Genomic DNA, 27,636 nt, shown 5'->3' with positions numbered 1-27,636 from the left:
AGAAGTAAGTCATTGAGAACGGGTTTCTCAGGCCAGCATGTTTTTTAGTCCAAAATTAAAAAAGGTATGATAAACATACATCTTTTTTATTTAATATTGAGAATAGGGGATCTTATAGGCAGCTCCTGCTGCTTAATTGATTTGACCCAGATTCGTGAAAACAGACTGGAATGATGTAATTAGTGATTTGGTAGCACATCTGTGAAAGATTCCAATATTAGCTATAAACATTTTAAAAGGCTGTCATATAGGCAGCCTACTCTTAATATATTCTTTCAAATGAGCCTTATAGATCAAAAATACATACTCAGTTTTTTTGTATGCAATGTATGCAATATAGGCTCAGTGATGTAAATAGGTTTTCAATGTAATGAGTACCGGGATGCAGGTATAGTCTTTTAGAAATGAGTCCCAGGGACATTTTATGAGTCCCACTTCAACCACGTTAGGAGTCATATTTTGCCATTTTTTACAAATTGCAGCATTTAACTCCCATTTCATATGGTTATAATGTGGTTAAATTCATGTAGAAAACAGAAGAAATGATTATATTAACTAAAGCAAGCAGAATAAAAAACAGTACAGTAGTACAGTAGTGCATCCCGTGGATGCAGAGGTCGTTTTATTGCGTCCCTTAACTATAAACTGCGTTTTGGGATGCAAAATGCACCCTATTTTAATCTCTGTAGGCTGCATGGCACCTCTCTCCATATCGTTTGATAAAGGCATATAAAAAACATTACTTATACACCCAATGAAAATATACACTTCGCAGAGTATAGAGTAGACCACTTGAAATTATAACAATCGCTTTAGGATTGCCTGAGTATGGTACAAGTTAAATCTCAACTTTTTGCGGGGACGCGCCATGCGCTGAGGACTTTGAGAACACAGGACTTTGTGGTGGCGGTGTTCTATACTTGTGAGGACCTCTGCATGGATTTGTGGTGAGTGCGCGCACCGAAAATGAGATCTGCAAGCTCACAACGTGCTGTGGACGCAACGTTTGGAGCTTGTAGATACACAAAATGACAAACATTTCACAGAATATATACCACTTTGAATTAAAACAATCGTTGTGCATAGACTGAGTATGGCACGAATGAAACTATATTTATTTTGGGGATGTGGAGGACTGGTGTTGCGCTGCCGCTGTTGTGAGGTGATGAGGCCACGGTGAGTGCCGCACAGAAAATAGGAGATCTGCAAACTCAACACGCTGTATATATAATATAAATGAGGCTGACTAAGTTTTCAAATAACGGCCCATGGGCGGTTATACGGACGAGGGCGAGTTGCAGACCCAGCTCCCAGACCCAACTTTGAGAATAGATTAACGGCGATATTTTTTCTATCGCACGATAAGAGTCTCTCGTTAACGCAGCACATTAACGCCGATAACGGCCCATATATATATATGATCCCCTCTGCCCTTTCACTATGAGATCAAACCAACATCAATCAGTTGTTCCTGCTGTTCTAAAGCAACACTCATCTTCCTCACCTCAACAATCTAATGTGACGTTACCTAACATGATAGCATGCATAATAACATGATGTATGGACAAGTACAGTACACATGAAATCAGCAGCTATCTGTGCCGTTTCTGCAGCAAAAACACACTGTACTCAACTTCAACTACAATTGTGAGCAAAAAAACAGGGGTGAAATTATTTGTCGTACAAGAATTTCACATAGATGCGACAACATTTTTGGAAAATTTCTACCTCTCTTTTGCCATTTTCAAACCTAACCCCTAAAGCCTGAAATGAACACTTAATAATATTTCATTAAGCCTTAAAGGAGCATTCAGTGATTTGGGTGATTTGGAAAACCACCCAGTGCGCCCCGGTAACAAAATGTGCACATGCACACGCTCTACAGTGGGGGGAATTGCAACAGGGCCAACAGCATGTGCACCAAGGCCCGCCCCCACTCGATCCTGATTGGAGGAAGGCCCCTCTCATCCTGATTGGATGAAGGCTTTGCCACCCGCCACCAAAACTGAAACTAGGGTTTTTTGACCTCAGGGGCTCACTGGGGACAGGAACTCCTTATATGGTCATCACACTCTATAGTAGGGAAGATTATCCAAAAAAAAAAGAAAAAATTAGTGGTATTTGAATGAAGTTAAATCACTGAATATACCTTTAAGACCTGAGGCCGATTCTACAAATAACTTCTAAATCCTAACTTATTTTCAGTTATAGCAAATAGCAATATACACACGACTCAGCCTGGAAACCTGACCATTCATACAGCACTCATTTATTTTTTCCTGGCATGTACATTCACAGTTCACACTCAATCTTCGCACGTATGCACATACACACGCACGCGCACAACACACGCGTGCACACAACACACACTCACACAAATGGAAGACTGAGTTAAGTCGTTCATTAAAGCATTAAAGTTAAGTAGGTGGGAGTATTCTAGTGTGTTAGTACAGTAGATGGACAGCATATAATACACCCACAGGGTTTAACCAGCCAGTCTATTGAGAGAGCTGTAAACAGTAATTCAACTGGAACACTGATTTAAAAACAAAAGAAATGCACGGTAATAATCCAAAAAACAGTGTAGCAGAGCCCAACCGATGCCACATTTTTGGGAATTGGGATCCCAATTTTGGAGGGTTCTAGAGTAGACCACAGATGACCAATGATTTGACTCATGATATCTTGTCAAAAATGCAACATGAATTCTAATAAATTTGAAAAAATAAAATAAAAAATAAATCCATAAATGAATTGTCTGTCGGGTGGAATCATACTGTATATGTGTTTTGACGATCTACGATATAATCACAGCTTCAAAAGTTGGGAAGAGGTTCTAAGAGCATCTAAATGGTGTGTGTGTGTGTGTGTGTGTGTGTGTGTGTGTGTGTGTGTGTTCCTTCCTCCAGCACTCAGAGAGGGTTAACAGGAAATCATGAGCCAACCCCATGTGACGTTGTATTCCTTCTTCTTTCACATGCTTTTCTCCATGGGCCATGTGATTAAAGACATCATTTGATAGATGATGTGGCCCGATCATTATTATTCATTTATTTAAAAAAATATATATATATATATATATATATTCTATAATTTTTATCCCACGATTTTGTAACCCATTTTTCACCCCTGTGTCAATTATCTAATGTGATCCTGGGCTCTACACACCCTCCGCCAACCTAGTCCCCATATGGGGGACATGGGGAGAGCAACAGACTTGAACTCATGCTTCCTTCATGCCTGAGTGTCCAAGTTGCTCCTTTACACCTGACAGGGGGGAGTTTCCCTGGTTGGACGTAGCACGTGGAAGGAACACGTTATTCCAACCAGTTCCTTTCCCCTCCATCAGGCGCCCCGGCTGGCCAGGGGGAGGCAGTTTAGAGACCAGGATTACTGCATGTTTTTTGTGAGGGTACCTACCCTACAGAGAGAACATGCAAACTCCACACAGAAGGGCCCTTTCGCCAACCCCGCCTCGGGTATGGGCACTGATGACGCGGAGGAGGAAACATGCCGCCAGCACCCACAGTGCCCCGAGCGGGAATCGAACCCAGGACCTTCTAGCTGTGAGGCGACAGCACTACCAACTGTGCCATCGTGCCCCCCCATTTATTTTAAATTTAGACCTCCAATTATAATTTTTTACCCCATTTTCTCCACAATTTAGTCGTTATGCCAATGCATTCCTCCCCACACACATTTCTGTGTTGTCACTACTGTCGTATCCTACTGACTCACCTGCCAGTGAGGAGCCCCCACCGGAAGGACGTAGAGCCTTTGTCCTACATCAGGGGTGTCCAAAAGGTAGATCGCGATCTACCAGTAGATCACAAAGGCTGTGCAGGTAGATCACATGACATGCCCCTAAAGAGTATTTCATTTAAATATATTGAAGAAAAAAAACGAAAAAACAAAAAACATTTCTCCCCCTATATTTCCCATTCCAAGTGCATTTGTCTTATACTGTACAGAATGTAACACGAACTCTACTATTCCGAAGCCCCGTCAGGTACATATTTAAACTATTTTCAGCAATGGTATAATAATTGATTTGGTGGGTAGATCTTGCCGAGCTGGTCATTTTGAAAGTAGCTCTCAAGTCAAAAAGTGTGGGCACCCCTGTCCTACATGATCTCCACTCTCCAGAGTCCCGCCCAACACGCTGACCTGTCAGCAGGTCAGCAGGTGCAGCCCCAGCCCATAGGAGTACATGCTATGACCAATATCACGCTCCAGGCCCGGCGGCTTCCCTCCCCACCCCCGAACACAGGCCATTTGTGACGCTCGACAAGGCCGGATGAACCACGGTGCATTCAAACCCACAACCTCCGTGGTGGTGGGCAGGGACTTTACCACTGCGTCACCCGAGCTCCCCAATCATTATGGTCATGAATGTCTAACCAAAACAGCCATTCTACAAGCTCACAACAACGGGTCACAACAAGCTCCCAGTTCATGTCTTGTCGCTCAGGTGGGAAATAGAATCAGGCAGTACCACTAGTCAAACAGTAGGTGTCCTACTGCAGTGGTTTTTCACCTCTAACCACTGCAGATGTGCTGGTTACAGTATATTGTATTAACCTACTGTACCATAAAGATTGTTTAAAATAATGAAATAAAGGGGGCACGGTGGCACAGTTGGTAGTGCTGTCGCCTCACAGCTAGAAGGTCCTGGGTTCTATTCCAGCTGGGGACGCTGTGGGTGTGTTCCCTCCTCCGCGTCATCAGTGCCCATACCCGAGGTGGTGTTGGTGAAAGGGCCTTTCTGTGTGGAGTTTGCATGTTCTCCCCGTGTAGGGTAGTAGGTACCCTCACAAAAACATGCAGTAATCCTGGTCTCTAAAACTACCTCCCCCTGGCCAGCCGGGGCGCCTGATGGAGGGGAAAGGAACTGGTCGGAATAACGTGTTCCTTCCACGCGCTACGTCCAGCCAGGGAAATTCCCCCCTGTCAGGTGAAAAGAAGCAGCTTGGACTCCTCATGCATAGAAGGAGGCATGAGGTCAGTCCGCTGTAGCCTGGTTAATAAACCAGACCGAATCAGCCGTTGGCAAAAAAAAGTTGCCTACCAGCGGATTTCGGTCTGGCGAGGCTCAGTAGCACGCCTCTTTCCTACAATCGAGAACAGGTCGGACCAATCGGGACACGGTATGCAATATGGGCGGGCTTTGGTACAGTGACGTTCAATGCTTGAGACTTTTGACTGACAGTAGCTCTGACCAATTGCGTCAAAGAGAAAATGTTCCCCGGGAAATGAAATCCAAGTGGAGCCAGCCCAGACTGATATACCGCGACAGTGTTGCGTGATATTAGTCTGGCTTATTAGCCAGGCTAAGTCCGCTGCCCCCCCAGGTTGGCAGAGGAAGTGTAGCACCCAGGATTATATTAGATAATTGGCACTGGGTGAAAAGAACTGGGTTGCAAAATCGTGGGATAAAAATTATAGAAATGAAATACTATCTCTAACCTAACCCTAACCTAATACTAACCCTAACCACTGTCGTATAATATATAATAGTTGTGAAGTGGACTCGCCAAGTCACACTAATAACAGAACCACTATCTGGTTAAAGCCGATCTGCCATTTTCAGTGAATGTTGGCCAATTATGACATGGCCAGAGTGTGGACACTAACATTCACTCTGTTATTCAGGTTTCGTTCAGTTAGTTTTACTGACTGACACAGTATGGAAACACTACAAACAGTTGAGGTTACCTGCCTCAACTCCTACAATTCCAAGTCCTTGTCAGGGGGTGTGTGTGTGTGTGTGTGTGTGGGGGAACACTTTTGGACCGTGTCCGGAGGAGGGAAGCTGGAGTGACATTTGTCACTGCACATACTCGCAGCCTGTCAGTGGGGAATGTTGAGGATGGAGGCGTGTGTGGGCGACACACACACACACACACACACACACACACACACACACACACACACACACACACACACACACACACACACACACACACACACACACACACACACACACACACACACACACACACACACACACACACACACACACACACACACACACACACACACACACACACACACACACACACACACACACAACTTCAGTTGGATCACTTTAAGCATTATGTTGTAAAAGTGCACAATAGTCAACGAAACATAGTAGGGCTGGGTGATATGACAGCTATGAAACATAGTAGGGCTGGGTGATATGACAGCTATGAAACATAGTAGGGCTGGGTGATATGACAGCTATGAAACATAGTAGGGCTGGGTGATATGACAGCTATGAAACATAGTAGGGCTGGGTGATATGACAGCTATGAAACATAGTAGGGCTGGGTGATATGACAGCTATGAAACATAGTAGGGCTGGGTGATATGACAGCTATGAAACATAGTAGGGCTGGGTGATATGACAGCTATGAAACATAGTAGGGCTGGGTGATATGACAGCTATGACAATTATTTAAAAAAATTGCTTCAATAACGATTAAGTCAAAAAGTGAAACTAGCTGATCTACTGTACAAGCTCACAATGCATAGCAATAAGTGTTGTGAGCTTATAGATCGGATATATAATATTTCAATTTTTTTTGGATGGTATACATAATTATTAATGGATGAAATCATTAGTATATGCTTCGGCACGGCATACTACGTATATAGCATATAACGGTATACTACACCACTGGTGATTAATGACTCAATTTAGTCGATTATAAAAGATGTATTACATTTTTTTCTCTCATCAATTCATTGATATATACTGTAAGAGGAAAAAAAACATAAAATCCTTGTTTCTTGATTATTCGGTTTTGAGTACATTTCTTTTATATATATTTTCATTTACATGTGCTATGTTACGGTGTCCATGAGCAAAATGCATTAGCTGCTTCCAGGCAGCTCTGTCTTGTCGTGCGTAGATGTTTCTGGATGATAGCGAACCAGATTAGGAAGGAAGCGAGAGTCCTTTCTTCTCTGACCTGCTTTATAAGACAAGCCTCCTGCTGTGGGAATTCCAGCAGACAAACCAGGCGAGTCGAGGGAGATTTCCCCCGCTTCGAGATGCCAGCAGCCATACTCTGAATGGATGGGGGGTAAAAGCAGTGTAGGAGCAGCATCTTCTCAACGCCTACACTGAAGACTGAAATAGCGTTCCCAACATTTTCCTGGATTGAACGAAAGCGTTCTCGGAACAGCTGCCATGTTAAGTGGTCAGATGGATGGGACGCATGCATTTTTCAGAGCGTATTTATTGTAATTTTAATGATCAGTTAATCGATGGTGTTCCAGCTTGGATAAATGGAAGCAACACAGTATGCTTTGTTTGTAGCAGAGGTGTTTTTTCTTCTTCTTTTTTTAACAGTTTCAAGTAACCTGGTGTCTCTATTTTGAGCATTTAACACCTTTTTCCTAGGCTGTGTGTGCTCCACTTCCTGTCGATTTCATTGGACATCATTGGTCATCTGACCAGTTTCATTGGATTTCATTGGATCAAATCGACAGGAAGTGGAGCACACACAGCCTAGGAAAAAGGTGAATAGACCATTATCTGAAATCTCAGTTGAAGAGAAGTTTGTATGTGAATATTTGCAAAATAAATATAGCTGCAAACAGCAATAACGAGCACTTTAAACAGGCATAACTCATGCCTCGTTTGACCAAAAGCCATGTAACCTGTTTACACATGTGCCTTGACTCGTCATGTCACACATCTGTGACTTTGTACGTGAAGAAATTTGTTTTAAAAAAATATAGCTGCAAGCAGCGATAAGAGGGGCCAAGGAATGCAGCAATAAGAAAAATACTATATGCAATACGCACAATAAGCAGGTCTGTTTGGGGTACGAACAGCTGCAATACCTTTGGGTGACCTAATGTGGCATTGTTGCGCAGCCTAAAAGGGCCATTCACACTAAGCACTATTACTACCAGTAAGACGCCTGAGGGAGAAGCGACCTCACCGAGGTCGCGTGCACTGGCCATATATGGAGCGTGTCTTGAGTGTACAGGTACAGGGTGTGATGAAGTCAGATCAACATATGGAATGTCAGAACAGTTCAGCTCAATATATGGGGCCCTGTCCAGAGCTGGGCAGAGGCCTTTTGTGGCGGTTCTGGACAACCGTGGGTCCGTCCGACTCGACACCGGGCACTGCACCCCCTGTGGTGATGTGGAACGTGTGTCGAATTTGAAGTCGGTGGGGTGAGCGGTTCCCCAGTGGAGCGAACGGTTCCCGAGTTAGGTGGATTAAACACGGACAGACGTATAGACAGTGACTTGATGCATGTGTCAGGCATGCCCAAATATGGAGTGATGTCAGAGCAGGCCAGCTCGTGCCTGTAGGGGCCACCCAGATATTATGCGTTGGAGCCTCTGCATATAAGTTGGAAATGCATGCCACACCCAGATATTATGTCTGTGTCCCTTTTATGCCCAAATATGGAGTTCTTTGTCAGGTATGCCCAAATATGGAGTCTATGCAGACGTCAGAATGATGGTGGCTTTCCCCATGTATGGGGATGATGAATTGTGCCCAGGTCTGTGAGTGACGATTGTTGAGTGACGATTGTGAGTGACAGATTGTGAGTGACAGATTGTGAGTGACGTGACAAAAAACGCAAGGTTTCATAGTTAACTGCCGCCAGCTGTGTTGTTGCGCAGCCTGCACCGCTCAGTTCACACAGCGACACAGGTGTAATTTTTCTCCTCGCTGCTTGCAGCTATATTTAACAGTTTGAAATCGTGTTTGATCTCTCAAGAACAGATTCCAAGCTGCGCTACTGAATCTGTCGGCAGGGGTGTTTGGAACGTGTGAACAACATTGGGGCTTAGTGAAATGAAAACATGATCACCGGAAGAGGAGGGCTGAGGCCGGACAAAACAGGCCAACATGCTGTTAACAGGTGGTGCCACTGCCCCCAGAGCAGAGTCCTACACAGCCTGGTCCAATTTTCGAAACCTGCACCCACCCCGCCCGTCAATCATCAGTTCTGTGACCCGCCCATTACATAATAATTATAAAACTCGAAACAAGATCCGCCCCGCCCGTCAATAAATGGACCCGTTGGGCCGTTAGCCGATGACCGTCTTGAAACAGAAACAGAGCGCCATTATGAAGGAATCGGCAGCGATTGGACATCACTGGCGATTCCTTGGGCATGTGACGGACTTAACTTGTCTCCGCTGTTGAGAAGCATCCAGCTGCTGCTTACAACATCCTGCAGTGTGCTCTGATTAAAATGTTACCCGCCCGCGTTTCGTTGCGCTCCGCCCGTCCCCGTTAACTTATAAAAGTATATATTCCCACCCTTTTGCACCCGTCAAACTCGGGTACCCACGCGTATCCGACCCGTTGCAGGACTCCTAATTTAAAAATGTAAAAGAATTTAAAAGAAACAAAAAGCAGAGGACACTGTTCTTCTTTCCTTTTCTTTTTTTCCCCCGATAGGTTCCCAGATTTGAAATGACCAAACCTGCCTACCGAATCCGATGATGTCAATGGTAGGCAGGATTCTGAACTGTCACATATTCTGTGTTCAATAGTGAGTGGTCCTCCGGGTCGTGTATTTATAGCCGAGGCCCGGGGAGGAAAGGAAACCGAGTGGTGATGCCAAACATCCGCTCAGGGCAGAGGAGGAGAGGAGGAGAAAGGAGGAACGGAGAGAGATTAGAGGAGAGGAGAGAAGAGGGGAAGCAAGAGGAGAGGAGAATAAAGGAGGAATGAGGAGAGGAGATTAGAAGAGAGGGGAAGGAAGAAGAGAGGAGGAACAGAGTAAGAGTTCCATCCCACTCACAAAGCGCGCACACACACACACACACACACACACACACACACACACACACACACACACACACACACACACACACACACACACACACACACACACACACACACACACACACACACACACACACACACACACACACACACACACACACACACACACACACACACACACACACACACACACACACACACACACACACACACACACACACACACACACACACACACACACACACACACACACACACACACACACACTTCAATCGTGTGGATGTGCTGCTTTTGAATGTGAATACTGAACCAGTTTTGGACATGCATGTATGACAATGGGGTTTCCACCCGACAGAGACGATAATATTTTCTCGGGTGTAATTGACCGACAGAAAATGCTCAAAAGGTGCCTATTTAAAGACTGGCCAAGCTGGGAGATGCACAAAGCATTGCATGAATTACATAACCCAACATGCTGAGTGTTGTTGGCAGGCGGATGTATTAGAGTATATTTAAACCATGTTTCCATAGAGCTTCCACGCAACCACAAGAGTATGTCTAACATGTACAGTAGGCCTATTAAGGCTGGTATCGAAATTGTGTTATGAGATATGAGAGATTCTAAAACGGTTAGTACCATTACCAATACTTGATTCTGATTGGCTGGTTTCTGATTAGACCGTGTAGTAAATCATACAATAATGTACATCAATGCCAGGTGCGTTACAGTGATCCAGCATATCTGTAGCTGAACTAGGGAAGGGAAGTGCTTGATTTCCTTACAAACCCTGGCCGTGCAGGCTTCGAAGCACTGCCCGCGACTGTGAATGAGTGACTACAGGCGGGCTTGTAAAGACAGCAAGTGCCTCCTATTCCCCCCATGAACAAATAAAAATGCTCTCAAAATACACACAGCCCACCCATCAGACCACTTGCTTTTAGAGATTTTCAAGTGAGCCTTTATCCGCAGAAAAGTTTGAGATCGTAAGTAACGTAAACTCTTATACATAGTTGACCAGGGATCCCACAGACCCCTATACTAGGTCCCCTGCAGTTTCCGCACGACAAATATCTTCGACACAAATAGCAGATGTACAAGCCATCGCACCAAATAGGGATGCAGGGGTTCATGTGGTTTAAATACATTGCTCCATCCACTGAGCTACATGACATCTGTCATGAATACAGTCAGTAACAGTGGCCAAAATACTGGCCAATACTCACACTTCGGGCTCCTCGTCTGACGTCTGCTCCATCCTCCAGCATTGCGATGTAACCGTGACATTTTTGACCTTCTGAAAATTTGTGACAATCTCTCGTAGACTTCACATAACAGTATCCGGACATAAATCACTGTTTATTAGAAGAGTTAGTCACTAATTTCATCAGAACACCGCCATGCTGAAGGATGGAGGACAGAGGGAAGGCAGAAATGTGTGTATTGGAATTTGGAGAGTGGGTTGTTCATCTCCTGTACATGCACTCTCCTCTCAACTCCTGGCTTCCTCCTGCAGCCGCCAATATGTGCGTCCATTTCCTGTTTCCTGCAGACAGATACCTTGAAGGAAGAGGCCAACAGACACTATCTCCCCTCTGTCTCTGTCTCTCTCTCTCTCTCCCCGTCTCCGCCGGCGCTGACAGACTTTAGACTTTTGAAATGGAATGCAGAGCTGTCTAGTCTAGTGCACCATCAGAGAGGAACACATAGAAGCAGAACAAATCCATTAACGCTTCAAATTGGTTTTCTCCCCCCTCCCCCCTCTTCACTGCCTCTGCCGGCGGAACGATCGCATCCCGTAGACCCTGACATTCATGGGCCTCTCCCTCTCCTCGACTGTCCTGATAAGCTCGGAGGTAAATGGGAAGGAAAATTAAAACCCAAATCCTTTCTGCAAGGTTCGGGCGGGTTGGTGTGTGTGTGTGACGTGTGTGTGTGTGTGTGTGTGTGTGGGGGGGGGGGGGGGGGGGGGTGTCTGTCTGCAACCTCAACTTCAGCACTGCCTCCACTATCCTGCAATCCACCGGGACTACATTACTGAACCATGCAGGAAGACAGATTGTAATTGGTTTAGAAGGGGTTGGTAAAGGTAAATGGTGCATAAATGCCACCACGTACCATATGGTCATTAATTCAGCTCGTCAGAAAAGGCCCTTCCCTTCTAGCTTCTTCGTACGAGAGAAGATATTACTGAACACAAACAGGCTCAGCTGTACACGAGACGACATGACAACACATGCAGCTTGTCACATTAGGAGATGCACTGTCCAAGTATGTGACAAAGGTGTGACTTTAAATTCACACTCCAGAGAATAAATGGCAAATGGACTGCATTAAATAGCGCCTTTATCCAAAGCGCTTTACAGTCATTTATTTCACATTCACACACACACTTTAATCATTCATGTCCACATAAGAGATAGAATACAAGGACACAAATATTTACATGGTGCTGTACAGAATGCAGTCAGCAAAACCTGGGCAAATACCCACACACCCTTCAGGGGTACAAGTAACAGTGTTTACGTCATATTTGGCGGCTACCAATAGTAGCCGAAGAGATTCGACAGAATTTTGCAAGACGTTTTTCTGCTTTTTTTTGGCATCCCAAGTTGTTGGAAGCCTCTTACAACCAACCTATATACACATGTCCTAGGCCAAAGATAAGCACAAGTAGATTGCACCTATAGCCTAGCTCTGTGATGGTCTGGAGGAGCGTATTAAATTACTTGTCATAAAGGCTTTTTCTAAGATAGAATCACCACTTCAAGAATGAAAACTGATCTGTTCCCTTCATTGACAACCAATTCCAAGACGGTCGCTCTACCTCTGGAGCCACTGCCACTCACCAAAATAACCACACCCAAAATAACCTGACTGTTCAACCACATGTGGAACAGGTGACTTCATATAAGTACTTGGGTATTTCTTTTGATTCTCAGTTAAACTGGGCCAACCAAGTTGACTCCGTTTGTTCCCGAATTAACCAGCGCATGCACTTTCTGAGAAGGCTCAGGGTCCATGGCGTGGCAACAAACATCATGCTACTGTTCTATAGGGAAAACATAGAATCCATCATCCGTTATGGCATCACCACATGGTTTGGTAGGCTGCAAACTCAAATCCCAACTTCAAAACCTAGTCAAGAGGGCTGGAGAAATTATAGGTATGCAGCCCCCATGTTCTCTTCAAAAGATATTTGAGAGTACAGTGAGGAAGCAGGGACTCAAAATCACCCGAGACCCGAACCACATCCTCCATAAAGAATATGAGTTGATGCCGTCTGGCAGACGGTACAGATGACCATACTGTAAGCTCAACAGATATAAATTCTCCTTTGTTCCAGTGTCAATCAAAGCACTCGATAACAGATAACTAACTACTGGGGGAAACAGGGAAGACCTTATGATGGGAGAGTGCAATACTGTAATACTTGAACCTCTTGATAAATTTGCGTGTGGGTAGGATAATTATTTTTTGTACTACGAACTGTATTTTTTTGTACTATGAACTGTGTGTGTATCTACTGTATGTATGTAAGTAAAAAGTTATGTATAACGCTGTCTCTTGGTGCCCAAGACAGATTTCTCCTCGGACACAATAAAGGCTAATTGAATTGAATTTAACCCTAGTGTGACTATTGTGGATGCGAACATTCAACGAAAATAGCCAGTCAACAATGTGTTTTGTGGATCTGTCATTTGTGGTTTCGTGTAGAGGGGAAAAAGGATCACTCCAGTCACCTGAATTCGCAGGGTTTTTAGTGATAATCAATGCATGGATGTATATCACACTGGGGGTATTCAGATGACAAGAGAACAAGTAAGGATGTGCCGATTACAGAACTGGCTCTGAATCATTCTGGGACTGGGACTGTTGTACAACTCTTGGTTGTATTGTGTACTACACACTACAAGCACGACTGGCTGCAGTGTGTGTTGCAGCACAGTAGAACACGATCACGACACCAGAGCAACATTGATTGCCTCCTACTACTACTACGCAGCAGCAGCACACAGACAGACGGAAGGAGTATACAGCGTTATATTATGCACAAGAATTTCTCCTGGCATCCCTGTGTTGTTGCATTGAGATTGGTGACCCGTGGAATTCTGTGAGTCTAGAGGACAAGGTTGCTAGTACAAATTGCAAATTATTTTTATGTCTATGGGTAGAGCGGCCAGATGGGAACCACGAGGTTCCCAGTTCAATCCCGATTCCCGGGCTGCCCTAGTTAGTGTCGAAGTGTCTTTGAGCAATACACTGAACCCCTAACTGCTCCAGATGTGCAAGTTGGTGCCTTACATAGTTTCCTCTGCCTGAATGGGTGTGAATGTAATGCACAATATAAAGCACTTTGGATAAAAGCGATATATAAATGCCAAAGAAATTGCACGATGACGCTAATTTAGTCACCTACTTTGCTAGCTCCCCAATATTGGAATAACACAGATAAGACCGGTGAGGGGGCTCGAAGCAGCAGTCAGTCAGTCCATCACTCAACTCACTCAAGACCACAACTGAACATCATTCCCAAAAAAGTGATAGTAGATCGGCTATTTTAGCCGGAAATAGGTCTTAGTTGGTTAATGTAATTGTTTTGTCTTAATAATCCAAATCTTTAAAGTAACCATAAGCTGTCAAATAGTTGTAGTGGAGCAAAAAGTACAATATTTGCCTCTGAGATGTTACAGATGTAGTGGAGTAGAACTTAAGTAAATCTACCTACAAATGTACCTACTTGAGTAAATGTACTTAATTACTTTACAGTTCACACCATTGCTCACCACCGCAACTGAACGCTAACTTAATCACCACCAGCCGCATTAGAACAGCACCTTCACGCCGGGGTTCAGTTACCTGCAGCTCGGCTCTCTCCACCTCCCACTGGGCCCTGTCCACCTCGAACCGGGCCCACTCGTGCTGTAGAAAGTGTAATGTCCCCGGGACGCTGTAGTGAGCGCGGACCGCCTCTCCTCCCGCGACGCCGTCGGCTCCTCCGCCGGGCTGCAGCGGAGGGACTCTGGCACCGCCACCGGTGCCGCCGCCGCTGGGCTGCGAGGAGGAGCCCGAGTTGTTGTTGTTATTGTTGAAAAACACACCGGGACCCGCCTGCTCGTCCATATTCGTGATGGCCGGGCCGGGAGGGGTCGTCGGTTCCGCTTGGTTCGGTTCGGACCAGCGGCGCTCTCCTCGTCTCACCCCAGACGTGATTCGCGCAGCACGGTGTCCGCTGGCGTTCCTGTGATGGTTAACAAAAAGCAACAATGTGTGTGACACTAGCAGCCCTCCCACTTCTCTTTGCTACTGGGCACGCACCACCACGCTCGCTCGTCTGTCGGTCACGCCGAAATTGGTGACTTGTCGAATTGTGCGACGCCTTGGGGAAATTCTACAACCGCCAAGGCGCCACCTCACGATAATTAAGACAATTTAATAGGTCACCGATTTCGGTGCACCAGTTCCAGTGGTCTCAACCCGCTGAGAGCTGATGACGTTCCAAGCTAAGCTCCCGCCCCCGCTCAGCCCGCTGCAGGATATTCTCACACAGGACTGGCGGTCACTGGTGAGTGGCGTGGAGGATAGCCAATTGTTGGCGAGTGCGCGTTGTTTCGACGCGGTTCCCAAACACCGTAACCACGAGATAAGTCTGTGACTGACATTATTTTAATTTACTACAACTATGAAGAAAAACAAATGTTTATGAAAAAAAGCTGCCTACGTGTAGGCTACACTCATTTTCCAATACAAAGGCGAAATATATACCGTAGCCTATATACACGCCTGTATGCCTACATACGTGTGCCTTGAGGTTTTGACTTGCCCCCAAAAAAGACACAAAAACGTAACCACTGTTTATAGTGATTTCCATGTTTTATTAACACTAGAATCCCTATACTGGAGGGAATATTAGGCTATGTTCTGCAAATAGATGTGTGGAGGGAAAAAAGGAATGGGCCAAGCATAGACCCAAAATAAAGCCAAATTGGAAATATTTAATTTTTATGTGGTGTCATGAAACATGTTAATATGGCACACCATCAAGATTAAGAAAATGAAAACTTGGCAGTTCATGCGAAAAAGGTTGCCAACAGTATAACAAGTTGTCCAATATGTTTGGGATGTTCTCTAGTTATGGACCAGTCAGTGGATAACCCGGATAACCCAGCCATGAATCACATCATGTGATTCACATGCAAGTCATGTTGAAATAGGCATATAGCCTAATGTAAGACTTAACGGTGTCATGTCCATTCACTAATAAAAATCTACATCAAAGACACTATCAAGAGATTTCACTGAACTGTATAATTCACTCCAACACTTCTGGGAATCATTTTAACATCTATACTTGCAAGTTGCTTGGGCTTTTGTGTGCAACCCAGAGTCAGACAGGTTTTAAAGTTGCTCGTTTCAGCATTTGATATATTCATTCCTATACCGGTAGACCCACAACTTCAAACCAACTCATTAAAACGCTTTGAGGAGCGCTAGCCTCCTATGCCCAGCTTTCCAGGTTTGTGTAAACGCAAACATTGGCTTGTGATTAGCTGATCATCACATAGCAATGATTTGATTGGCTGAGCAAAGTACATATTGAAGATAAGCGAAGGCAGAAAAGTGAAGACGCCAAAAGTGATTGGACTTGTGATGATTTGATTGGCCGAATGTGATGTATGATAAGAGCCATAGACAAAGGTAGACGACTTCCGGCTCTGGGGCGCATGTCAAAATTGAAGTCACAAAACAAGTCGGGGAAATGACGCGCCGTGATTGGCCAGTAGTCGCTTGAGTGACAGCGAGAGACATGGAGTCGCACGAGTGACATCACTTGGGCATTACGGGAAAAAAAAGATGCACCAAAAAATGCACTCGTTACTTTCCACCACTGACTGCATGCAGACTGGTGGGTAGGTTCTGTTGGGTTGTTCTACCGGCCAACAACTGAACAGGACCAAGTTAAAAAAATCAAACAATTAATAATTAAAACTAGACTGCAGTAGATATAGTTAAAGACTTCATATTTATTACACAGCAAAAAATTTAAAAAAAACGCAACTTGTACAACCAATGAAAACTTCACAAAACAAATATTAAAATATTGTATACAATAATCTTTTATATTTACAACTGAAATGGCTTTTTGGTCCAGATGAGCCCGTCATTAAGTACTTCACCCCAAAGTGTTTCCATCAATTCCTCACACCACAAAGCCTCAAATTCATGGAGAATTGTTTTGTCAATGACACAATTGAGAATATTGATGCATTGAAGAAAATGAGGGTCCAACTCAGCCGACTCTAGGAGCCAGCAGAGGAAAGGGGCACACCACCTGACAGCCGAGCTATAGACTGGAGAAGTGTGGAGGGCAGCGAGTCCACTCTAGCATTGAAGGTTACAAAATGAACAGCAAAGCTATACAGATTTACAAAATCCCCATAAATTAAAGGCCTCGTGGGGCGAGTAATTGAAAGTCCTTTTAGGGGTGAAGCAGCCCTTTAAAATTCAAATAAGTCCAGTTTCTCCTTCTGGTCAGAGCCAAACATCTCCTGGGAGGCGTAGGTCATGTAGAGGAAGCCATCCTCGTCCTTGTGGTCCTTATAAACTTCCGCCATGCTGAGGGACATGCTGGCCAGACCGCTGTTGTTGATTAGAAGATAGAATGCCTGACTCTGCTTCAAGTCCATGCGATTTCTGGGAATGACAAAGTAAAAACATTCCACAATCACATATCCACAAAACAAAGAATCAAGTCTGCTTCAGGTTTGTGCAATTTCTGGAATGCAGCTCCAAAAAAAGCTCCATTAACAAACTTGTTGCGATCACAATTTTAAATATATATATATTTTTAAATGTTTACCTACAATTAAATTCCGGCAAAAAGGGTCACCATATTGAAAGTGGTAATGAACCATATGGTTACATACAAGAAAAAATCTATACAACATGTCGCATGTAAAGATGGAAGGGTGTGTAATTCTGATGCACTCTTGCATCAGAATTGCCATTCAGTGGAGCCCCAAATGACACTCATGCTGGAATGACAAGCAAAACATTCACAATCACACAACAAGCATCAAGTCATGAGTCACAAGTCCTGCAGAATGACCTTCTGCATGGTCAAGTATGCAGTGTTCACTTAACTCTGTATAGACTACTTTACTGACAGTTTATCCATTTATAACTTGAGAATGATCCTTACTTAGGTGTCCATTTGTGCACAGAATATGAGATAAATGAACACTGACAATTTTACTTTGTGCTCGATTGTTTTTAAGTGTTAAATGTCTATATTCCCATAATTATATAGACAGGGTCTCCCTCCCATGCAGTGCCTCAGCTCTTTAGTAGACATAATATAAATTCAGTTCAGGATACTAATTTTGTCCAATCAGGAGAGAGAACAAGAGAAGAAATTGAACACAAGCTAGCAGTAATTGTGTGGGGTGCCCTCTTGATTGGATACATAACATTTGTAACCTGAAATGTTATTTTCCGTTTACTTTAAGAGCCAAAAACGGGGAGAAAAAAAACTGGGGGGGGGGGGGGGGTTGTAAAACATATCTTTAGACACCACTGTATGTACTTGACCATTTATTTTGTAAAACCCACTGAAAAGGTTAGACATTCGACACTGACCTGATAATGGTAACAAACTGAGTCATGGTGAGTTCTTGGGGCACCAGGAATTTAGTCTTATCCAGAGGCGGTAGGTACTTCTCCCTCTGGTACCGTTCAATGATAACCTGCAAGTTCAACCAACAAATCAGCTTTATTTGTTGTAATAACTTTGTTGCAGCTGTACCATTCGGTAAAATGTAAACTATGCCACGGCAGTGGCTGCATGGGATATATCATCGCATGATTCGCATCAAAGTTTTAAATCCACTTACCGGAATTTTGTTTGGGAATTTAGACCGTATGCCCGAAACTTCTTGTTTTCTTGTAACTGGGGAAGAAAAATAAGTACCGGTATACAATATTCATTGTTAAGATCTAATATTTTAAAACAATCAAAAACAGAACGGCATAATTACTTAAAGGATTCGTTATTTATTTTTACCCAGGCTTTTCCTCTGTTTGAAGGGCTTCGGTGTGTGTGATTTATCAAACGGAGGCATGCTGATGTATTTTGCGTCCCTGCTCCGGCTGGATGTGGATGAATGACTGAGGAAAAAGAAAAACAGCTGTCACTAATAAAGCCTCATTTATATACATCCCGGTACGACGGTGTCGCTGACATAAAAATAACCGATTTACAAGCTCACAACGCGCCGCGTCGCGACTCCCTGTGGGCTTGTAGATCTGTTATATTTACAAGGAGCGACAACCCTCGCACTCCGCATCCGAGAAGTGACGAATCAGCTGATTGCCACATGGGTCCCTCCCTTAGAGTACTAAGGTCCCTCCCCTATATGTCCAATGATTCTGTCTCAAAGTTCTGTCTAGAGTAGACCACCAATCAATATTCAATATGGGTATTCTATACATCCCATAGCCCGGATAACACTACTGACTGACAGGAAACTAACTTAATAATAATAATAATAATAATAATAATAATAATAATAATAATAATAATAATAATAATAATAATAATCAAAAGAAGAAGAAGAAGAGGAAGAGGAAATATAAAAGATAAGGTCTAGCCTATAAATAGCAATAAATAAATAGGCTACATAATGCAAATTGATATAATTATATCAGACATTTGCAATGTCGAACTTGGTGGGAAGTGACAATGACATTCAGCCAAGACATTTTGAGGCAACATATTTGACTCAGAACTCCGCTTTGAACATCAGGTCAAAAAGGTCGTACAAACTTGCTTCATGCATATAAGAAACATCCACAAGATAAAATCCTTTCTTTCTTCTAGTAATCTTAAGACTGTTGTGAATGCTTTGGTATACTCTCGTTTAGATTACTGTAATGCTCTGTACTCCGGACTCAACCAAAACCTGATACATCGCCTGCAATTGGTCCAGAATGCGGCGGCTAGGCTTATTACTGGTACCAGGAGATTTGACCACATAACACCTGTGTTGGCTGAACTCCACTGGTTGCCAGTCTCGTTCAGCATCGATTTTAAGATTTTATTATTAACCTTTAAGGCTCTTAATGGTCTTGCTCCCACCTATTTAAGTACAATGGTTGAATACTATGTACCTTCACGTACCCTTAGATCATCTGGTCTGGGTCTACTAAAGGAGAGTCACAAGGCTAAATTGGTGACCAAAGGTGATCGAGCTTCTGTTGTTAGGGCCCCTAGGCTCTGGAACAGCCTACCAGAAGAACTGAGGCTAACCAGTTCCTTAACGAGTTTTAAATCTCTCTTAAAAACACATCTATACAGGTTGGCCTTTTTATCTCCTTAAGTCATTTACGGTATTATTACTTATTTGTATTTTCTATCACTATTATTATTTTGTTATTACATTATTGTTGCATTTTGATGTTTGATATTGTTTTGATTGTTCAAGCACTTTGTAACTTGGTTTAAAAAAGTGCTATATAAATAAAGTTTTATTATTATTATTATACATCAGGATACGTCCCAGGTGCATCCATGCGATGTATTTTTGTTTTAGTTATTCTATTTTTAGTGACTCATAGGAATAGATTACGTGACAACCAGGAATAGTCTGGTGACCACCGGACTGCGGAGAGAAGCCGGTGTCGTGTATTTTATCACACAACTAAACTCACTAACTAGAGAGAAATGAACTCTCTAGACTAAAGCAAACTTGTAGTCAACGCATCAGATGAAGAACGCAGAGAGAGATGTGAAATGGCGGTCCCAGAGTTGTATTTATTCAAACCAAAGACACAGAGCTTCGCCTTAGACCCTGAGCCTGGAGCCCAGGGCCCCTGTTCTGACCACCGGAGCGGCCAGTCCAAGACTGAACTCCTTCATTTACAACATGACATGATATAGGCTACTTTCAGATCAAACCGTAGAATTCTGGGTGGGGTTTAAGATTTTACATAGAGATTGAAAAACACATGGTAAACAAGTGATCTCTCAAAAGGTTTCTCAAGACAATAGAATGCTACATTTCTCCCACACCTCAAACAGCCTCAAACAGTAAAGAACAATGCCTGGCCACAGGGTACTTGGCTGAGGACCTCTTAGTAAAGGAAGACACCCCGGCACCCGGGAGCAGTATGGGTTGGCGCCCCAGCCTGTGTCGACCGTGAGGAAGAAGCCCAACAAACCCACGGTGAGGCCTTTAGGAAGGCCATTCAAGCCGCAAGCGGAGCCTGCGGCACCACCATGGGCCAGGTGGAGCCTGCAGAACAATTGCGGCTTGAGAATCCAACCACTCCTGAATGAAGTGTCTGGTGCTAGGAGTCTGGTGCAACGCATACGTGCTGAACCTGGTGAGAGCAGGAGTGGACTTGGTGAGACGTAGGAGGGGCCCGGACAGGAGACACAGAGCCTAGTCCTTCCACACGCCAATGGGACTGATCAAGGGTAGCTACTGGGACGTAAGTCGGGACTTGATCACCCCGGCTGGGTCACCTGAGTGAGGGGTATGATGTTGGGAGACCCGAAACCCCGATGACCTTGGGATACATCACTGAGGTGCATCCATGCAATGTTTTTTTTTTGTTTTAACATTGCATAATTCAAGTTAAGAAATAGGGTTTAGCAGCATATTTAGAACATTTAGCAGCTAGTGTATAGAATAGCCACAATAGCCTACAGTAAAAGTTTTCCAGGAAGAATACTGTAGAGCAGGGGTGCCCAGAAGGTAGATCGCGATCTACCAGTAGATCACAAAGGCTTTGCAGGTAGATCACATGACATGCCCCAAAATATATATCATTAAAAATATGTATATTTTGCCATCTGCTACTTGAATTAAGGTGAGCTCAAACACACAATGCAATAATTTGCTTTCAATAGTTCTGCACACAAACATAGCATTACAAAGTAATATACAAATAACTACGAATTCCATTTTCTTCTCTCTATTTCCCATTCCAAGTGTGTTTGTTATGTAAGGCCAGTGCTGCTATTTTCAGCAATGGGATAATACTTTTTTGGGTGGGTAGATCTTGTTGAGCTGGTCCTTTTGATAGTAGCCCTCAAGTCGAAAAGGTGTGGGCACCCCTGCTGTAGAGTGTAGACCACTAGACATATGTTCTGCTGCATGCAAAGACTTAATTTACAGTAGGTTCTCCATGGACCCCCTGGGGTTCTTGAAGGGCCAGTGGGTCCCCAGCTAAATTAGTGATTATATGAACCAAATACAGGTCTGTAACTAAGAGAGTGTACAAATGAAACCATTTCCATGTGTGCACATTAAAATGTCTGCGAACCGATTTACAGGTTGAAGAATGTTAAGTGAAAGTGGACCCAATACAGTGTAAAGTAGATTGACATTGAGAAAAAGTGTGTCGTACACATAATCACAGGCACAGTCCCTCTTAGTAGTCGACCAGTAGATGGAAGCATTAATCCACGACCACCACAGAGTCAGTTCCCTTCATTGCTCAGCAGCATAGAGCTCTATATCTATGCATCATGTTTGGTGAATTGGTGTTTTGAGTTGGTGGTAGGCCTACTATGTTTTAACAAAAATGACTAGGACCATATGCACCTTATGTGGTTTAATTGGGTTTGATTTGCTAACTAGTAGTAGCCTATCTGATCTATCAATTAGGGCTACAGACCTGTCTGTCTGTCTGTCTGTCTGTATTTATATTAAAATACGTTTTTAATGTTTATAAAGATCTTTACAGTAAGTTTACAGTAGGCCTATATTTTGCCTCAATAATTAAGCAATTGAGGTGTTTGTCCACAGAGGGGCGCTCATGCCCTGCAACTGAATACTGAATGTCAACTGACTGAGTCTTTGATGATTAGAAACTGAAACACACTCCTAAAAGCATTCCTTTATAGTAGCCTACTTGTGATACTGTTGTTATGGACTGAAGTCATTAGAAAGTTGGCGTTAAAGTAGTTCAGTTCAGTGAGTCGACATTCCATTTCTTCTTCAGTCAGGACATCAGACAGAGAGAGTAGGGAACATTAACAGTTTCCAGTCCATTAAACCGTAATAGAATTAACAGAATTGATTACGTCCACAGTTTATCAAGCAGAATGAAAACTGAGCCTCGTCACAGCCATTGCAGCTCAATGGCTTTCTGTTGCCACATTAAATGCTGCAAATGACGTGTTAGATGCTGCTGTAGCCACACACAGCAGAGAGGCAATTGTGTGTGTGTGTGTGTGTGTGTGTGTGTGTGTGTGTGTGTGTGTGTGCGCGTGAGAGAGAGATCAGTGGGTCAGTCTTCTAATTTGAAATGTAATGAAACTGCCAAACTTTATAGTAGTCTATATATAATTTGCATTTAAAGTGCAAAATTATGATTCACAAGTAGGCTATATATGAGTAACAAAATATTTTAGTTTAACTGAAATAAAATTAAAACAATAACTAACTTAAACTGTATTGTGGTTACAAACTATCTAAAACAAATTAAACCCATTGAGAACATTTCCTTAGTTTTAGTCTTTGTCAATATTTCATACATAAGCACCCGCTTCGAATGTTATCAACCGATAATCACCACTTATATTCTTATATCTGGACATTCTAAGCCGCTAACCCACCACATAAAAGACTATAGTATAAAATACTACTCAATTAGGACTGGTTGTCAACCCGGATGGTTGTAAGGCCAAATATCGCTGTCTCGTTTAGAAGGCGATAGAGTCCCCTCAAACAACCACTGCTCGTCACAATGCCGATGCCAGTTGTCCATATGGAGTTTCTATATTGACCTGATGTCAACGGTCAACACTAGATGTCTCGGTCGTCTCCATATATGGAACTCTCGTGAGAGGGATTGAGAGCCTTCGTTACAGCCACCCCCAGATTTCAAGTAGAAATCTGTTACAGATTTCTACTATCTATCTGTACAATATCAAGAAGGCTTGAACAGTATACGTCAGCCCTTCAGGGGCTGTAATGCCACCCCCATATTTCATGTGGAAATCTGTACAATATGGGCAATACCGCTTTCTTCCTTTGATGTTCTGGTAGATGAAGAACTGAAGATCAAACCCAATGCCACCCCGTTGAGGGATGGGTATCCCTATATGGTTCTCCTATCTGCATCTTTCAGATGTTAATCTGACAGCTCGAACCGCCAGGACCATCAGGCCCTGGTGGAGATTGTGGTCCCAGTACTTCGAGACAGGGCTGTACTAACATCTGACAACCGGAACCACCAGGACCATCAGGCCCTGGGGCAGCGGTGGCCTAAGGGTTAGAGGAGCGCCCTTGTTGCCGAAAGGTTGCCGGTTCGATTCCCTGGATGGGCAGGAAAAATCGGGAAGTGATTGTCATCACTCACCCAACACCGCTGAAGTGCCCTTGAGCGAGGCACTGAACCCCCAACTGCTCCAGTGGAGCTGCTTAGTGGCCAAAAGTATAAGACTGTGGTTGTACTGGTCAGCTCCCAAGTTTTAATGTGTGTGTCTGTCTGTGTGTGTCTATGTGCAGGGCGTTGCTGCACATAGTACTACCCTGGTTAAATAAAGGATAAAATAAAATAAAAGATCGATCAAGGTCCGAGTACTTAAAGAAGCATTTGGAAAACCCTGCAACAGGCCAACAGCACGCACACCAATGGCCCGCCATAGTAGAAAATTAGTGAAGATAATTCAATTCTCAAAGAATGTATTGCAGATTCGGAAAGTACAATTACATGATCCAAGTTTACAGAAATAATCCAATGTTCCGAAAATTCCGAATAGTGTTTCTGGCATTGTCTATGGTTTTCAAGAGGAAGATGTCACACTGTTGTTGTTAGTTCATTGGATGCGGTGAGTCCATGTCCGGGATGTCACTTGACGAGGACCGACGTGGAGGACGCTGGCGATGGTTGGCAGCCCCTGATTGGTCTGGGAAGCGATGATGGTAGTGACGTAGTGACGTCGAAGTCACAAGACCTAACAGCACCTGTTGTATCTGGGACTGGGAGACGACGCTGCTGATGGTGCTGGAACCTTTAGACCACTTGTGTTCACCTAGTTCATACATGGGCAACTGGCAGCCCGGGGGCCACTTGCGGCCCCCACCATCACTTAATGTGGCCTGCAGGTCAATATCCGAACATTGATATATTATTTGTATGTCCAATGTATTTGTATTTAGTTCATATTACATAACTATAACTCAATGCATTTGAAATTACATAAAAATGTTACTTTTCAGGATTCCAATTCAAAAGTAGCAAAACATTCAGGATTTCAATTCAAATATAACAACAATAGCTGATCTACAAGCTCAAAACACGTCGCACTGCGACCTGTTCTGATTTGAGCTTGTAGATCGGCTATTTTTGCTACGGCAGAAATATGCAATGTGGCCCTAGCCTCTGGAGTGAGTGGCCCTCTCCATCGTCAAAGTTGCCCACCCCTGACCTAGTTAATTGACCCCTCTCTCCTGCAAAAACACTTTTCCCTGTTGGCGGGCGAACACTGTCCCTATCAGCTCCAATATGTCATGTCGCGCAGCTGCGCATAGTTTCTCCCGGCGGATCCTGCCGGGAGCTGCCATATGCCATAAAAAGCATAGGTGAGTTCCAGGCTACACGGTCACAAACAAGAAATAGGCCAGATTTAAAATGATTATGGACTTCTGTCTAACCAGACAAATATGATTATGAAGATATGGCCATCATGAAATTGTTTGTAAACAAAGTAAATAAAATTATATCCATCAATCGTGGTCCCAGTACTTCGGGACAGGGCTGTACTAACATCTGACAACCGTAGCCACCAGGACCATCAGGCCCGCTGGTGGAGATAGGTGTCCCAGCAGGCTCTGGTGGCAAGGTGGGTCCCACAACTTCGGGACCCTGCACCGTCTAGCATCATCACGGCCTGGACCGCCAGAGCCTGGAGGCTTGTCACGATGATGATGCCAGTCGTCTAAATGCTCGTCACGATGACAATACCAGTTGTCCATATCCGTATATGGAGTTTCTACATTGACCTAATGTCAACGCTAGATGTCTCTGTCGTCTTCATATATGGAACTCTCGTGAGAGGGAGTGAGAGCCTTCGTTACAACTACTAACTAGTATTTTTGGATGGATATGAAATCTTATCTTCTTATTTGTTTTTAGCTGCCAGGTGCCCTGTTATTATTAATTTATTATATAAAAAATCACACCCGTGTGAACTGAGTGGTGCAACTACTCAGTTGCTAACCATAGCAACCATGCTCGTTTTTTTGGTACGAACAAACACGGGTACACGGGTACACGGGTACAAAGCCAGTTGTTGGAGTGGTTTGCACCACTCAAAAACACCCGTGTGAACTGAGTGGTGTAAGGTCTTATATAGACTGATCAGCTGTGGTCTGACGTAATGTCGGACGTAATGAAATCACACCCGTGTGAACTGGGTGACCATAGCAACCATGCTCATTTTTTGGTACGAACAGACAGACAGACAGACAGACATACACGTAAACTAACAAAGCCAGTTGTAGGAGTGGTTTACACCACTCAAAAATATGCAGAAATTGGGAAATGAGCCTGCAAACTCACAACACGTTCCCTGATGTCATTTTGATGACATCAACGATCTCCATACAGCTCATGGACATAAAAGGGACCCAGACAGACAGACAGATACATGGAACTCCTTATGTCGGCATAAAGGGTACACAAACAGACTGAGTAGATAGTTCTGGACAACCGCTGATCTGATTGGTTCGTACGTCACTCCCTCTGGTCGTCGGTGCCAAGTTTGAAGTCAATCGATACTGACCAGGCCAGTTCCTACGATTTGTGGAAGGACACACGATACACAGATTTCCCATATAGATAAAAGATAGATGCATCCAGGCATACAGGCATCCATGCTTTGGGGGACATTTGTGCAACTGAACCAATATAAATAAGTAAGCAGCGCACACCTAAATAAGTATATTATTTTATAGGTGTCTATTTGTGTACATTACCAATGAGGTGCAGTGTTGGGCAATCCTCTCAATTCAAAGCATAATCCCAAGAACGTAAACTGACTGTGGTGTGTCTGACTTGGAGAAGGCTTCACACTCTGGGGCAGCAATGGCGGTGTCCGTGTACAGCGGATCCCGTACCCTGAGTAAAGACCACGTCAACTACAAGATGCATTTCAGAATGGTGAACGAGCAGGAGGTGGAGAACATCACACTGGACTTCTTCTACAAGCCGCACACCATCTCGCTGCTCATGTGCACTGTGCTCGGCCTGATGTACTTTGCGTTCACGCGAGACGACGCCCGTCCCGACGACAACCTGTGGGTGAGTCTCGTCGTGTTCGTCTCCTTCTTCCTGGTCATCAGCGTCCTGGCGTTTCCCAACGGCCCGTTCACCAGGCCTCACCCGGCGATATGGCGGATGGTCTTCGGGCTGAGCGTTCTCTACTTCCTCTTCTTGGTGTCCGTCATCTTCCTGAACCTGACGCAGGTCAAGCACATGCTGTACTGGCTGGACCCCGGCCTGCGTCACGCCAAGCGGGAGGTGGACATGATGGAGTACGCCACCAACTGCCACGTGATCACGTGGGAGCGGATCTGGAGCCACTTTGACATCTTTGCGTTCAGCCACTTCGGGGGCTGGGTGCTGAAGGCCCTGCTCATCCGCAGCTACGGCCTGTGCTGGACCATCAGCATCACCTGGGAGGTCACAGAGCTCTTCTTCATGCACCTGCTGCCCAACTTCGCAGAGTGCTGGTGGGACCAGCTGATCCTGGACATCCTGCTGTGCAACGGCGTGGGCATCTGGCTGGGCATGACCCTCTGCCGCTTCCTGGAGATGAGAACGTACCAGTGGGCGGGCATCATGGACATCAACACCACCACGGGGA

General features: G+C 44.2%; 3 protein-coding genes across 9 annotated transcripts in view; 1 reads left to right on the top strand and 2 right to left on the bottom strand.

Moving 5' to 3' along the window:
• Positions 1-15,132, bottom strand: part of LOC306921466 (striatin-like) — a 53,272-nt gene extending 38,140 nt beyond the window's left edge. For all 7 annotated transcript variants that reach the window (XR_013789772.1, XR_013789773.1, XR_013789774.1 and 4 more), the window contains exon 1: positions 14,613-15,132. Coding sequence is in view for 3 of the 7 variants with exons in the window: in XM_079498595.1 (XP_079354721.1) it covers positions 14,613-14,876 (264 nt within the window). In the remaining 4 variants the exon portion in view is untranslated. The remainder of the gene's footprint in view (positions 1-14,612) is intronic.
• Positions 15,133-16,757: 1,625 nt separating this feature from the next.
• Positions 16,758-18,973, bottom strand: map1lc3c (microtubule-associated protein 1 light chain 3 gamma). Its single transcript, XM_079499841.1, has 4 exons — positions 18,817-18,973; positions 18,647-18,702; positions 18,393-18,499; positions 16,758-17,447 (listed from the first exon to the last, which is right to left on the bottom strand). Exons 1-4 carry the CDS (start codon positions 18,872-18,874, stop codon positions 17,252-17,254), a joined length of 417 nt encoding a protein of 138 aa, XP_079355967.1. The 5' UTR covers positions 18,875-18,973; the 3' UTR covers positions 16,758-17,251.
• A 7,882-nt stretch (positions 18,974-26,855) lies between these two features.
• Positions 26,856-27,636, top strand: part of LOC306921275 (phosphatidylserine synthase 1-like) — a gene marked incomplete at both ends in the record, with an annotated part of 1,455 nt that continues 674 nt past the window's right edge. The window contains one exon of the mRNA XM_079498384.1: positions 26,856-27,636. This exon is cut by the window's right edge and continues 674 nt beyond it. Coding sequence (XP_079354510.1) covers positions 26,856-27,636 — 781 coding nt within the window.

The sequence above is a fragment of the Electrona antarctica genome (assembly GCF_951216825.1).
Source record: "Electrona antarctica genome assembly, chromosome: 4".
NCBI classification, from domain to species: Eukaryota; Metazoa; Chordata; class Actinopteri; order Myctophiformes; family Myctophidae; genus Electrona; species Electrona antarctica.
This window is presented reverse-complemented; position numbering and strand designations above follow the sequence as displayed.

What these genes read in the sequence shown, in the direction of transcription:
- map1lc3c (XM_079499841.1), bottom strand. Translation starts at nt 18,874, where the DNA reads ATGCCTCCGTTTGATAAATCACACACACCGAAGCCCTTCAAACAGAGG. An exon ending in CAAACAGAGGAAAAGCCTGG is followed by an intron (nt 18,703 to 18,816) that starts GTAAAAATAAAT and finishes TTTCTTCCCCAG; the next exon opens with TTACAAGAAAACAAGAAGTT. An exon ending in AATTCCCAAACAAAATTCCG is followed by an intron (nt 18,500 to 18,646) that starts GTAAGTGGATTT and finishes TTGAACTTGCAG; the next exon opens with GTTATCATTGAACGGTACCA.